The sequence below is a fragment of the Gasterosteus aculeatus genome, chromosome 10, assembly GCF_964276395.1.
Source record: "Gasterosteus aculeatus chromosome 10, fGasAcu3.hap1.1, whole genome shotgun sequence".
Classification (NCBI taxonomy): domain Eukaryota; kingdom Metazoa; phylum Chordata; class Actinopteri; order Perciformes; family Gasterosteidae; genus Gasterosteus; species Gasterosteus aculeatus.
In genome coordinates this window covers 9,122,036-9,133,610 of record NC_135697.1, presented here as the reverse complement: position 1 = coordinate 9,133,610, position 11,575 = coordinate 9,122,036, and the positions used below count along the sequence as shown (strand labels likewise).

The 11,575-nt window shown below is 45.5% G+C and overlaps 2 protein-coding genes across 3 annotated transcripts; both read left to right on the top strand.

Moving 5' to 3' along the window:
• Positions 1 to 620: 620 nt before the first annotated feature.
• s100u (S100 calcium binding protein U) lies at positions 621 to 7,062 on the top strand. Its single transcript, XM_040188849.2, has 3 exons — positions 621 to 974; positions 3,147 to 3,277; positions 3,557 to 7,062. Exons 2-3 carry the CDS (start codon positions 3,158 to 3,160, stop codon positions 4,127 to 4,129), a joined length of 693 nt encoding a protein of 230 aa, XP_040044783.2. The 5' UTR covers positions 621 to 974; positions 3,147 to 3,157; the 3' UTR covers positions 4,130 to 7,062.
• A 177-nt stretch (positions 7,063 to 7,239) lies between these two features.
• s100s (S100 calcium binding protein S) lies at positions 7,240 to 9,869 on the top strand. Of its 2 annotated transcripts, XM_040188850.2 has the most exons (4): positions 7,240 to 7,367; positions 8,361 to 8,407; positions 8,733 to 8,886; positions 9,092 to 9,869. In XM_040188850.2, the coding sequence occupies exons 2-4, from the start codon at positions 8,394 to 8,396 to the stop codon at positions 9,287 to 9,289; spliced, it is 366 nt and encodes a 121-aa protein (XP_040044784.2). In that variant the 5' UTR covers positions 7,240 to 7,367; positions 8,361 to 8,393; the 3' UTR covers positions 9,290 to 9,869. The 2 variants fall into 2 exon arrangements, with proteins under 2 accessions (XP_040044784.2, XP_040044785.2); XM_040188851.2 differs by lacking the exon at positions 8,361 to 8,407 and having other exon boundaries at positions 7,242 to 7,367.
• The last annotated feature ends 1,706 nt before the right edge of the window (positions 9,870 to 11,575 follow it).

Below are 11,575 nucleotides of genomic sequence, written 5' to 3'. Positions count from 1 at the left end.
CTACACATGCTCAGGTGCCAGTGTGGGAGGAGCGCTGATGGGGAAATGAGTCAGCAGCGTTAAAGTGAGAGACAATGAAAGCAGGTCATCCATAGAGTGAAGGCGTGTATTGTGTCTGTGCTGGGAAGAGCTCTCCAAGATACCCGAGGCGTGTATCTCACTTATGCACAGAAAGAAGCGGCAGCAGTGAAATTTAATTGATCTTTAACACATAATAAATAAACACACTCGAAAGCCTTCTCAAGAATCTGGCTGGTTCACCTCTCGCAGTACCGCCACACCTTCACCGGCTTTGGTATTTTCACTCTCCTTCTTTCACTCTGCAGAGTTCTCAAAAAGTTTAAATTGGGGAAAAACTCTACCAAATAAAAGTTTGAGCTTTTGAAAACTTTTGCTGCTTCCCCTCCACACATTTTTGAGAAGAAAAAAAACTTTCCTGAATTGTGTGGGTGATGAATATACACTTCTTTCAGCTTCAAAGTGTGTGTGTGTTTTTTTTCCTCCTGTGTCGACTCTTTATTAGTAAAATACCACCGAGCCTTTGAGATGAAGTCATCCCCCGCCCCGTCTCCACGTCCCCCGCTGGATGAAGCCTCTCCAAGCCACGACGCGGCCCTGGCCGGCGTGGAACCGCGCAAATATCCCACAAGACCAAAAAGAAAAATTCCAATGAAAACCGAGCCTAAACGCGCTTTGACACCCTTTCATTCCCCTTTTTCGCTGAGAGTTAGCGCCGCGCGCTTCCACGTTCCCACTTCTCCATCTCGCTCTTCCAGGTACACGCCCTTTGACTTGTCAGGGGGAAAAGTTTTAGGGAGAGAGAAAAAAAAAAAAAAAAACTAAATCACGGAAGAGATTGTGCTGTCCTACTAGTTTGCCAAGTTCCCTGCGCTCACAGAGGCGTAGAAAGGCGGAGAAGAGAGCAGAAACTCTTAATTTGCGCACATTTACGCACTTCGGTTGTCCTTCATACGGTGAGTTACATGCGACTTTTTTTGGGGGGGGGGGGATTCTTCTAAAGTTTCTCTTCCACGGGACGCATTTGTGTTTGTGCGTCGCCTTTTTGCCACGTTTCGGTAGCCCTCCAATGAAACTTGGCAGGACGGTTTCAATGACTCCAGCCCGCAGACGTCGTCAGGCTCACGTTGCGCTTTTCTCTTTTCTTTTTTTTCCTCCAAAGTACATTATGCGGGGACAGCCGCTGTTTATTTGGCTCCTAGAGACGCTTTTTTTTGGCGCTGTTTGATTGGCATCCGCTCTCTGCGTGTCTATCGGAACGATATTTGATATTTTGATGCCAGATCAGTTGTCAGGTGGCCGATCAATTGCAAAAACGGCCTGTGAAAAATTGAGGTGACTCGAGGTGAGAGAGTACCGAGCCTACGTGGTCTATCCACCGAGCATCCGGGTTTGCGCGTAAGAGCGCGAATTCGCGCAAAAATCGGCAGTTCTTTGCGTGCAATGGGCTTAATGCACAGAAACCTGTCAGCTTGTCTTGCCAGCTGTTTTTCTTTTGGCGCCGTGTCGTTCGTTAGGACTTTTACATATTTATAACCGCACATAGTGTTGACGCTGATGCGTCCTGATGTGAGCACACTTTATGGGCAGCGTTGCGCAACCTTCTGCGTTCAATTGTCCAGTGTTTTTCAAACCTATTTGACTACACAGTAGCGCGCAACCGGTGTGCTCGCCGCAATGTGCGGCCATAACCTAAATTGTTCCTCTGTTAATATTTTATGCCGCACACGAGCGGTAGCATTGTCATTACTCTGCGCACATACCGTATCGAATTCGCCCATTTGGAAACGCAATACACCCATCTCCGTTGTGCTCTGGAGGGAAATGGGAGACCTGTGGTTGTAGGCCTGTATATTTAATTATGTTATTTGGGGCCCTTCTAAAACAAATAAGTGGGATTAGCGTGTCTCTGTTCGGTGGCGGATGATGGAATTCATTTGTCGGTATCGGTACTCTGTCCCAGCGGGCAACCCCTCCTTGAGAATGGGCACATAGGTAAATAATGAATGTGAGAAAAGCCTTTGCAGGGTATTTATGGACAGAGCCGATAAGGCGCTTGTTTACTGGCTGAGGAGGGTGTGTCGTCGGTGAAGGAAGAAGTCCCCTAAAGTCTGATATCAGACAAATCAATCCCGTTTAACAAAGTCAAAACGTCAATCGGGTGTGCGATGATTACTACAAAATATGGGTCGTGTTGGGAACCGGTCAGAGGAAACCAAAGTCGAGTACGTGCTCGCTATCAATGGCCGTGCTGTGCAACAGGTTCCCAGCTCTGGTGGTATGATGGGGCAAACAGGAACATGGTCTAATTGCCCGAATGTGCCTGCAGCATTTTGCTTGTCTAGAGTGTGACATCTGCACTCACCCAAGCAAATACTATATCCCTGTGCAGAGTGTGTGTTTCTCACCAGTGCAAACGGCTGTTTGCTCTGCGCCATTTACATACAGGAGTTGTCAGACGAGTACAGTCGTCTTGAACATATCCTCTCGCTGCTTTGGGGCAAACTAGCTCGGAGTTGGCCGGTAAATTCCTGCCTAACTGATCTCCTGCCGACAGCAATGAATGGGATTCTTTCAGGGCTGTGTCACCTCCTGGCCTTTTCTCTTTTTTTTTTACACTTACAGCGATGTTTATATATCACTTGTCAACATCTGCGGGAGGAGTGTGAATGGCAGTGATGGAGAGAGGCAGCTATGGCTGGTGAGAGAAGGAAAGACGGAGAGCGGAGCCGACAGGGCCTAGGTGATCCTCTAGGTAATCTGAAGCCCAGTCCCCTCTCTAGCGTCAGCAGATCAGATGACCTATCAAAGATCACAACTTCCATTGTGCATCACAGCTTGTCCCTCAGTCTGACGCTCTCTCGTCTTCTCCACTTATCTCACGTCACCATCGCTCCCTTATTCATCTCTGGCGCCAACACCTGAAACGAAAGGTCTCGCAGGGATGCGAATACAACCGCTGTTTTCCACTCGATGTCCTCATCACCTCGATGTGTTTTTCAATCCGAGTGTCTTGAAACATCTTCCCTTTCACTGCGTGCTGCAACAGCAACACACTTAGTCCCTAATGCCGTGATCCATCTATCTATCTATCTGAATCGGTTGTCTTGACCTCTTCCTTTTGCCAGAGAGAGGAGCGATGGAGTCTGCTATTCAGACCATAGTGCAGGTCTTCCTGAAGTCCACCAAGGGGAAGGAGAGTCTTGGACAGAATCAGTTCCAGGGCCTCGTCAAGAGCCAGCTCTCCAACATCCTTTCGGTTAGGAAACCTTCACTCAACCTCTCTGAAATATGACTAACCCCTGCATCATGTAACAGCCTAGCAGTGAACTATAGAAATGTCGTTTTGTATTACCACTAGTTTCAACCTGTTCACACTTTTATCAGCAGATAAAAGGGGGAACGTGATCCCATATGATAGAATGACATTCATCACTATTATAATGTAGAAAGAGCCATTGGTTACCAACCACGTTACCTCCAATGTTACCAATCATCATGCTTGATTGTCCAATGGTTGTATGTGCCCACTATTCAGGGCACAGACAGCAAGGAGGCGGTCAAAAACATGGGCCAGGGGCTGGATGCCAACCAAGACGGCAAGGTCGGTTTTGAGGAGTACCTGAAGCTTGTCGGCTACCTGGCGACCTCGCTCAGCGAGCAGCGCAACGTCGCCAAAGAAGAGCCTGCGCAAAAGGCCGCGTCCGGACAGGAGGCAAAAACTCCCACCTCTCCGGACAAAGAGGCGGAGAAGCCAAAGGCAAACGCAGAAGCTAAAGAGGAAGTAAAGCCAGGGGAAAGCTCAGAGGCAAAGGTGGAGGCAAAGCCAGAAGCCAATGCTGAAGCAAAAGTAGCAGGCGTTGCCGAAATAAAGGTGAAAGGAAATGTAGGAGAATCGGTGGAAATAAAGTTAGACGGGGAGGCCGCAGCTAAAGAGGGGAAGAAAGCAATGGCGGGAGGGGCAATATTAAATGATCTGTCAGAAACGCCATTGCCAGTGTGTAGTAAATCAGAGGGGGCGATTGATGCAGGGAATTTGGTATCTGTGGAGAAGGTGGCTGCAGCTGCCGAGGAAAAAGTGGAGGAGAAGATAGAGGAGGCGACCTCATAATAATCACACGACTCACTTGCATTTAACACTACACAAAACGCAGCATTAATGCCCTAATAAACTGGAAAGCCACTAATGATTTTTTTTCTAATTGACACAAAATTGACAGAAAATATCCATCAGTTGACACATTACAAACCCAACTGTATTCCTCATGTATGATAAATAACAATCATGTACAGCATATTCGTCCCACTATAGAGCACATTTACCTCAATAAGATCCTATCCTATAATTGAGTGCACACTACATACACTACATGCATGCCATATCCCAGTGAAAAAGTTAAATGCTAAATATGATTTTACCTGCAGCAGCCACACTGGTGACTCAAATGTCTCTGCAGCCAATATATTAAATGTAAATCCCATCCTTTATTCACTTTTATCTTAGTCTGACAATCTTCTACTTAGTAAACTCTTCTTGGTAGGACTTCATGCTGGGCACTAAAGGCATAAAAGAATAGTTAAACTATAATATATATATAATATTATAACTGGCTTTCTTCCCCGTACTCAGATGGGACCATTGACACCACTGTTACGTCCATCCATGCAGTATGAAGCCACAGCCATTAGTCAAAGCTGTAACATTTATATTAGCGGCCGTGGATTCTGTTAAGTTTGAACAGAGCCAGGTTAGTTTCTTGGTTTCAGGTCGGCTAAACCAATTGGCTGCTGCAGCTTAACGTTTAGCAGACAGATACAAGTGGTATTTATTATCTCATTTAAATCTCAGCCAGAAACCCAATAATTCCCAAGATTGTGGAACTATTCCTATACCATTTACCATTCTCATCTTTTAAGTAATCTTGTTATTTGCCTGATTTAGCATGACAATAAACTAATGGTTTCCTAAAGATTTGCATTACTTCAACTGCATTACTTCAACTTTCTACTTTATATCTCTTTCTTTAACTTCTGTTATTCAGGTTGACTTTGCGTGGCTCCTCCAGTATATTCCCTGGAGTTGTAGTCAGCCATGTTTAAAGAACTGGAAGATAAGTGTGGCCCTATAGGATAAATTATTGAAGTTCAAAATGAAATAGACACCAAAGAACCCCTATCCAATGGGAGCCTAAAATAGTCCTGTGGAAATGGGCTGGTGACCGGAGGAGGTGTTTAAGCAACCAAATGCACCTGGATCAGAGCTGGTAGAAATGAACAAGACAACAAGCAGCAAGAAAAAAATAAGAAACGTTTACATTTTACATTACAATTTTGCATCTAAGTGTGTCTTCCAAACCACAAAGCATTTCATTGGTTATTGATCCCTAAATGACTCCCGGTAGAACAGGATTGGAGGCTTTACAAAAGAGTTTGACAATGGTTCCTTGTGGTTTCCTGCTTGTTTTAACACTACTTGCTTAGGCTTCCGTATTTGTTTGTGGGTTACACCCCCTCACGGTTTGACCTGCAACCGGATCTGTGAGTCGCAGGTATTGGGAAAAGCCCTGGATTAGACATTTGAAGGGGTGACACCCTGGGACACAAACAATTACATGAAAATGATCTCAGCCTACAGTGATCCAGGTTCTGAAAAAAAGAAACAATACTGAGCCATGTATATGAATCTATGTGGTGTGATATTTACCTACAGGCTACTACATAAACTGTTATGAATTGTATTTCCATTGTACTGAAATTATTGTGGCCAAATATTTAAATTCAACATGGCCATATGTTTTTAACCTAACTCTTTCGTGTTTGGACCACTATCGAGATCACTTGAAGACGTACTGCTTTGTCACATTATATGCAATTTGTTAATTACAATTTAATGATTTGTAAGTTGTCTCCTCATCAATGATGCAGCCATGAGAAAAAGGTTCGCGTTGCAGGCCTTCTGTGTGATATCTACCTGGCCAACCGTGTCGTGCTCAAGACGTACACATTTTGGGCACCTTACCAAATGTGCATTGTAACAGCACCTGGCACTACAAACTGCTCAATAGCAAAATGAGCAAAACAAATAGACCCGTAAGTCATGTGGTCACCTTGCCTCACTGCGACACTCCCATTGTAAATACTCATTTACACTCACTCTGCTCAGCCTTTACACTCCCTGCATGCTCTATTCCTAATAAACCTACTTGGGCTATTTAGTCTATATTATGATTTTAAGCTGTATTATTTTTATATTGAAAACATTTATGGTACGTCCTGTGAATTATGGACACATATCACACACTTGGTTCGTAATCTACAGCCGGCTTCCGGTATTCCAACATGTACATTGGCCTCAGGCTATTCGCCAGACGTGTTCAGATGCTTGATGCTTTTAACCACTAATCACGTGCAAAATGATGTCGGATTAAAAGAAGAAATTGGAGATAACCCAACTGACTTTACTGGCATTTTTTTGTTGTTTTTGTCTTCCACTAGCAACAGATTTAAGTTTAACATTATCTGAACATTCATCTATATAGCAACTTTCTTTTTTTGAATCAATGTGGAACCGCAGATGGACGGAGTGAAACATGAGAGCTAATTTCTCTTACTAACAAAGAGGTTGAATGGTCCCATAGTGTGAACACCAGCCGGCCTTAAGTCAATGCCGCTTAGAAAACATGCTGCAACGGAACACGGCAGATTTGTGGCAGGGAGTGTTTGCAGCCAGATTTTCATTGACATCACGATAAGTTCCATTCATTCTGTGACAGAGAAAGATAAAAGCCTGAGTCAATAGTCCTGCCAGTGGATGTGACAGATGTACACACGAGTATATGGACGCGCTTTGGGCCAAAATATCTGGGACATACTAGAAGATGTGTGTGTGTTTTACAGTTAGACTCATTTCAGTCAGCTGTCATTTCCAGTAAACTCCACTAAGCTGGTATGTAAAACTTCATACGCAATGCTGTATCATTTTCCCTCATTCTATGTAACACCTTTAAAGCCTAATATTGAATAAAGCTGTGACAATAACATTTATATTTGTGTGGCCTAATATGTGCTTTCACGAATCAAGAGTCAATCTTGTGTGTGTGTGTGTGTGTGTGTGTGTGTGAGAAGGAGAGAAAGAACCTGCAGAAAGAAAGAGTGAGAGAGTGAAAGAGGGAGGATAGAGAAAGAGAAGTAGAGAGTCTGTAATCCCAGGTTTGGGGGGGTGAGGAGCGGGAGGAGGGGAAGGGACAGGTGATATTTAAGAACCCGGCACTCTCTCCCCATCCATCTCTGCCGTGCCTCAGTCGCCTGCACCTCTTCAAAGACAAAGGAGGCCCTCCATCAGCACTCAGGTAAGACAGACGACTTAGAAGGGTTCCTTCTCTCTACTTTCTCCTCTGCAGCTAATGGAGGTTCACTTGAAAAGTACATCGAAAGCATTTTATCAGCCGTTCAATTTTAGACAAATAGCTGTGGCATCAAAACCTGGACACTGGATAGTGGGCGCTGGAGTCCTTCCAACTTTGTTTTCCATGTCTGTGTAAGCCAATAAGTGAAGCCAATAGGGATCTTGCACCAAAGTGAAATGAGAATATACTCTCGTTCATGTGGAAGTAGGTGAAATGTATGAATGACAACTATAAACATGGCATGAATGCGTCATACTCTTTTGAAACCAATGCTGAACTGCATTCTTCACTCGGCGTCGACAGTGAGTTCATGTTCATATTCACTACAACCATTTGCTATGTTGTGTTACTGAGAGCATTTTCGTCTCCATGGTTTCCTATTGTCCCGTGTCAGCCGGTGAGATAGATTACCCCCATAGATTTTCCTGTTAGCCAGCTTTGGTGTCCACTGGGCTCCTCCTTTGTCTCTGCCGCCTACAACGATGACCACTGCTCCACAATGCTCCACAGCATGAAGAGAGGAAATACCTGGTGACCCGTAATAATACAAAATGCACGGTGATCGATTGACGGTATCCATCGGTATTCTGCTCGGTAATGGAGGAGCCCATTTTGATGGCGCTCTGTCGAAACTTTAGACTTAAGCAAGCGTGAAACTGAGCGGGTGTTGGAGAATACAGTACTCTGACACCTGGTGTTACTCGCCACCTTAGTGTCTCCGTGTAATTACCAGACGGGTCGTGTGCTTCTCCTCTTGGTTTCCATCTTCAATGATGAGGCTGTTACACGATCGACAGGGCCAAGAAGTGGACTCAGGTGTTCTTAAAAACGGTCTTTTGAGGTGACGTGAAAAGTGCATTCCGTTTTTTATAACACATTGAGACCCTGGTTGTTTTTGCATCATTGACAGTGAATCATTTGTGTCTGTGTGTGCAGTCTCTCCTCACGTCCAGCACAAGAAGCTCCAAGATGCCGGACACAATGTGTGTAAGATTGTTTCGAAAAAAAACCTTTTCCAAAAGCCGTCCTCCATCTTTCCATCCAAACCTCTGAAATGTAAAAGCCAGACAGTGACCACACTCTTTTGGGGTCAGTAATAGCCTCCGCGCCGCACGCAGAGCGTTATTCAACCCATTGTGTAGAAAATGGGAAACAAAAACTCCTTCCTTCTGCCCATCCACCTTCCTTCCTATCGCTGTGACTTAGAGGCAGCTTCACCCCTGACTCCCATGTGACCGCACATGCAGCCGGGGCTGGAGCGGGCATTTCGTGGCAGACTCTGACCTTTTGACCCCGACACCCTTTCAGCATGTCCAAGGAGCCCAGTTCCAACCTGGAGAGTGCCATGCAGATGCTCATAAAGACGTTCCACAAGTACTCTGGGAAGGAGGGCGACAAGTACACGCTGAGCCGGGGCGAACTGAAGGAGCTGCTCCTGGAGGAGCTGGGGACCTACTTAGGGGTGAGAGATGGAATGTGTGATGAGGCGACAGCAACACACTGAGGCAGTTTGTAAATATGAGCGGAGGTATGCGCTCGCATAGTCAGGCGCACAGGTTGCGACAGGCTTGTGTGGTGATGTTTGCCCACACACACACACACACATACAAGTAACACAGGACACATTCTTAACTCTCTCTGTCTCACCGCCCCCCACCCTCTGACAGGGCTCCAAAGATAATGAGGCGGTTGAGAAGGTGATGAACGACCTGGACGCCAACAACGACGGGGAGGTGGACTTCACCGAGTTCATCATCCTGATGGGCGCGCTCACGGTCGCCTGCAACGACTTCTTCCTGGATTGCAAAACAGATGAGAAACCGACAGAGGAATGCAAAGGCGGGTCGGCGGAGAAGAAAAACTGAATTAGTGCGAAGAGCGGAACCGGGGCAGAGAGGTTGGAGGGGGAGAGAGGGTGGAGAGGAAGGGGGTGTTAAAGAGGAGTAGGGGAAATAACTGTAAGGGAAAGAAGACAGATGGGATTTTTCTTCTTTGGCTACAACTACGCAGGAGGGGAACGGTGGGCAGAAGGTGTGCGGGTTCATAGTGATTCAGCAAGGAGAAGTGCTTTTGTTCTTTGCAGCCGTATTTGAGACCAAAGCACATCGGGGAGCCAGTTGCAGTCAAAGCAGAGAGAGACGTTACGTACAGAACAGGGTTTATATTACAATTCCTCCAACACATATTTAGCAGTTTTGACAGCATAATCTGAATCAGGCCCTGGAAAGAAAATACGTTTGGCAGAACGTACGCTGGGATTTCTGAGCATTTCTTATGAATGAATTATTTGGGAACGTAAATTAAGTTGCAAATTATTATAGTAGTGTATGTACTCAGCGTAACAATACAACATGTTGTATCGCCTTTCCTGTGCATATTTTGTAACCCATTTTGGTAGTGACCAATGCATTTCTGAAAATATTAAACGTGGCATTTAACCAACTATTTATCGCTGTGTGTTTGGTTGTGCATCCTTTAAAATCCCTCAAGCCGCACAAGTTTTCATCGACATGACGCCATGAATCACTGCACCTGGAAATCAAGTTGAATGAGTGTCTCTGTGTGTCTGTTTGTGTGTACGTGTGTGTGTGTTTGTGTGTATTGGGGATTCCCACAGAGAAAACGGGTCCAGCTCACACATCCTGCCAACAATATCCTGCAAGTCTTGTTCCACTAGATATAAGCTGACCCAGATGTTCGACTTGGATCTGAATGGAAAACTTCTTCAAAAGAGGCAGAGACAGAGAAGGAAAGGGGGGGGAGAAAAAAAAGAAAGAAAGGGTGTGAGAGAAGCTGGAGAGTGATCGTGTGCATCTGCGTGTTTGTGAATAAAGGAAGGACAGCATTGGCAGGCAGACAATCCAATTTATGGATCGCATTAACTTACGTAACTTGGAAAGCAGTGTATAATCACAGTGGAATGCTCACGCTGCTGTGACTGTTGCTGCACACTTCTTATCCCTGAGTGTCAAACACACACATCGTCTTCCACCTCATTGACTTTCCCAACAGCCTGTCACTTAGAATGCTGAGCAGCTGGATTTCTTCACTCCCGGTTGCAGTTGTGCTTGAAAACCCGCGAGGCTCTTCTTCTTACCTTTAATCCACGATGACAAAACTCATTCCTCAAGTCAGCTACGGTCTGCGGGCGGGTTCCTATCTACTCAGTCCTCCCGAAGGGCGACCTCTGATTGGGCCGTTTGAATAGCTGGGCTGGAGGTGCTGGGCCTGCAGATAGGTTAACAATTCAAAACACAACAGCGCCCATTTAACCCTGTTGTAGCCCGAAGGGAAACAAACAACCTGTGTTGAGTGTCATGGCTGCTGAACGGTTTTCTTGTTCCAAAAGATCCGTACAACAGCTGTTATCAAGTGGGACAGAAGATAGAACATAAACACCTCGCAGTAAAGGAGCCAGAAAAGGCAAAGTCAGCAACAGGGTTTGTGAGTCTACAGCAACTACAGGAATACAAAAAAAGGATTTTACACAATAGGTCAAATACAAACAGCAACAGTGGCCACGTGCAACAGATATTCAGTATTATCTCTATACTTAGACAACATACAACTCTGCTATTAAAGGTATAGTGGAGTAAACGGAGTAGTTTGTGTCTTACTAGAGAATGAAGTCTCCCTCCTTGTGCAGAGCCGGGACTCTGCAGTGCGCCCTAAAGGGGCTCTAACGGGGCTCTAAAGGGGCTCATGCGTGAGTTCATACGTCAATCACACAGTGTTCACATGGTGCGCACACGCCGATCCTTCGGCGGTTACAGCTGACTATACAGTTGCGTGATGTGGAAGTTGGCGCTCACCTCCCAGGTAAACATGTAAGCGTGTTTCAGTTGTGAGCTGAGAAGTCCGGCCTCAGCCGGATTGAGGATGGTGTGGAGGCACAAGGCATGCTCGGAATTTCCAATTCAGCACCTTTAGGTCAAAGGGCCAGCGTCAAACTGTAGGGAAGAGGTATTTTTGTATGCCAGGCCCGATAATTAGCATCGCAATGTTCATTCGTTCAAACATTCAAAGTATTTGCAGCAAAATATACTGAAACAAAAAGGATGGTGCTCTTTCTGCAGAAAAAATGGGTTATGAGTCATGTAGTATGTGATCGTACTGGAGCAGCAAGGCACAAGCTGCCTTTTAATCTTGTT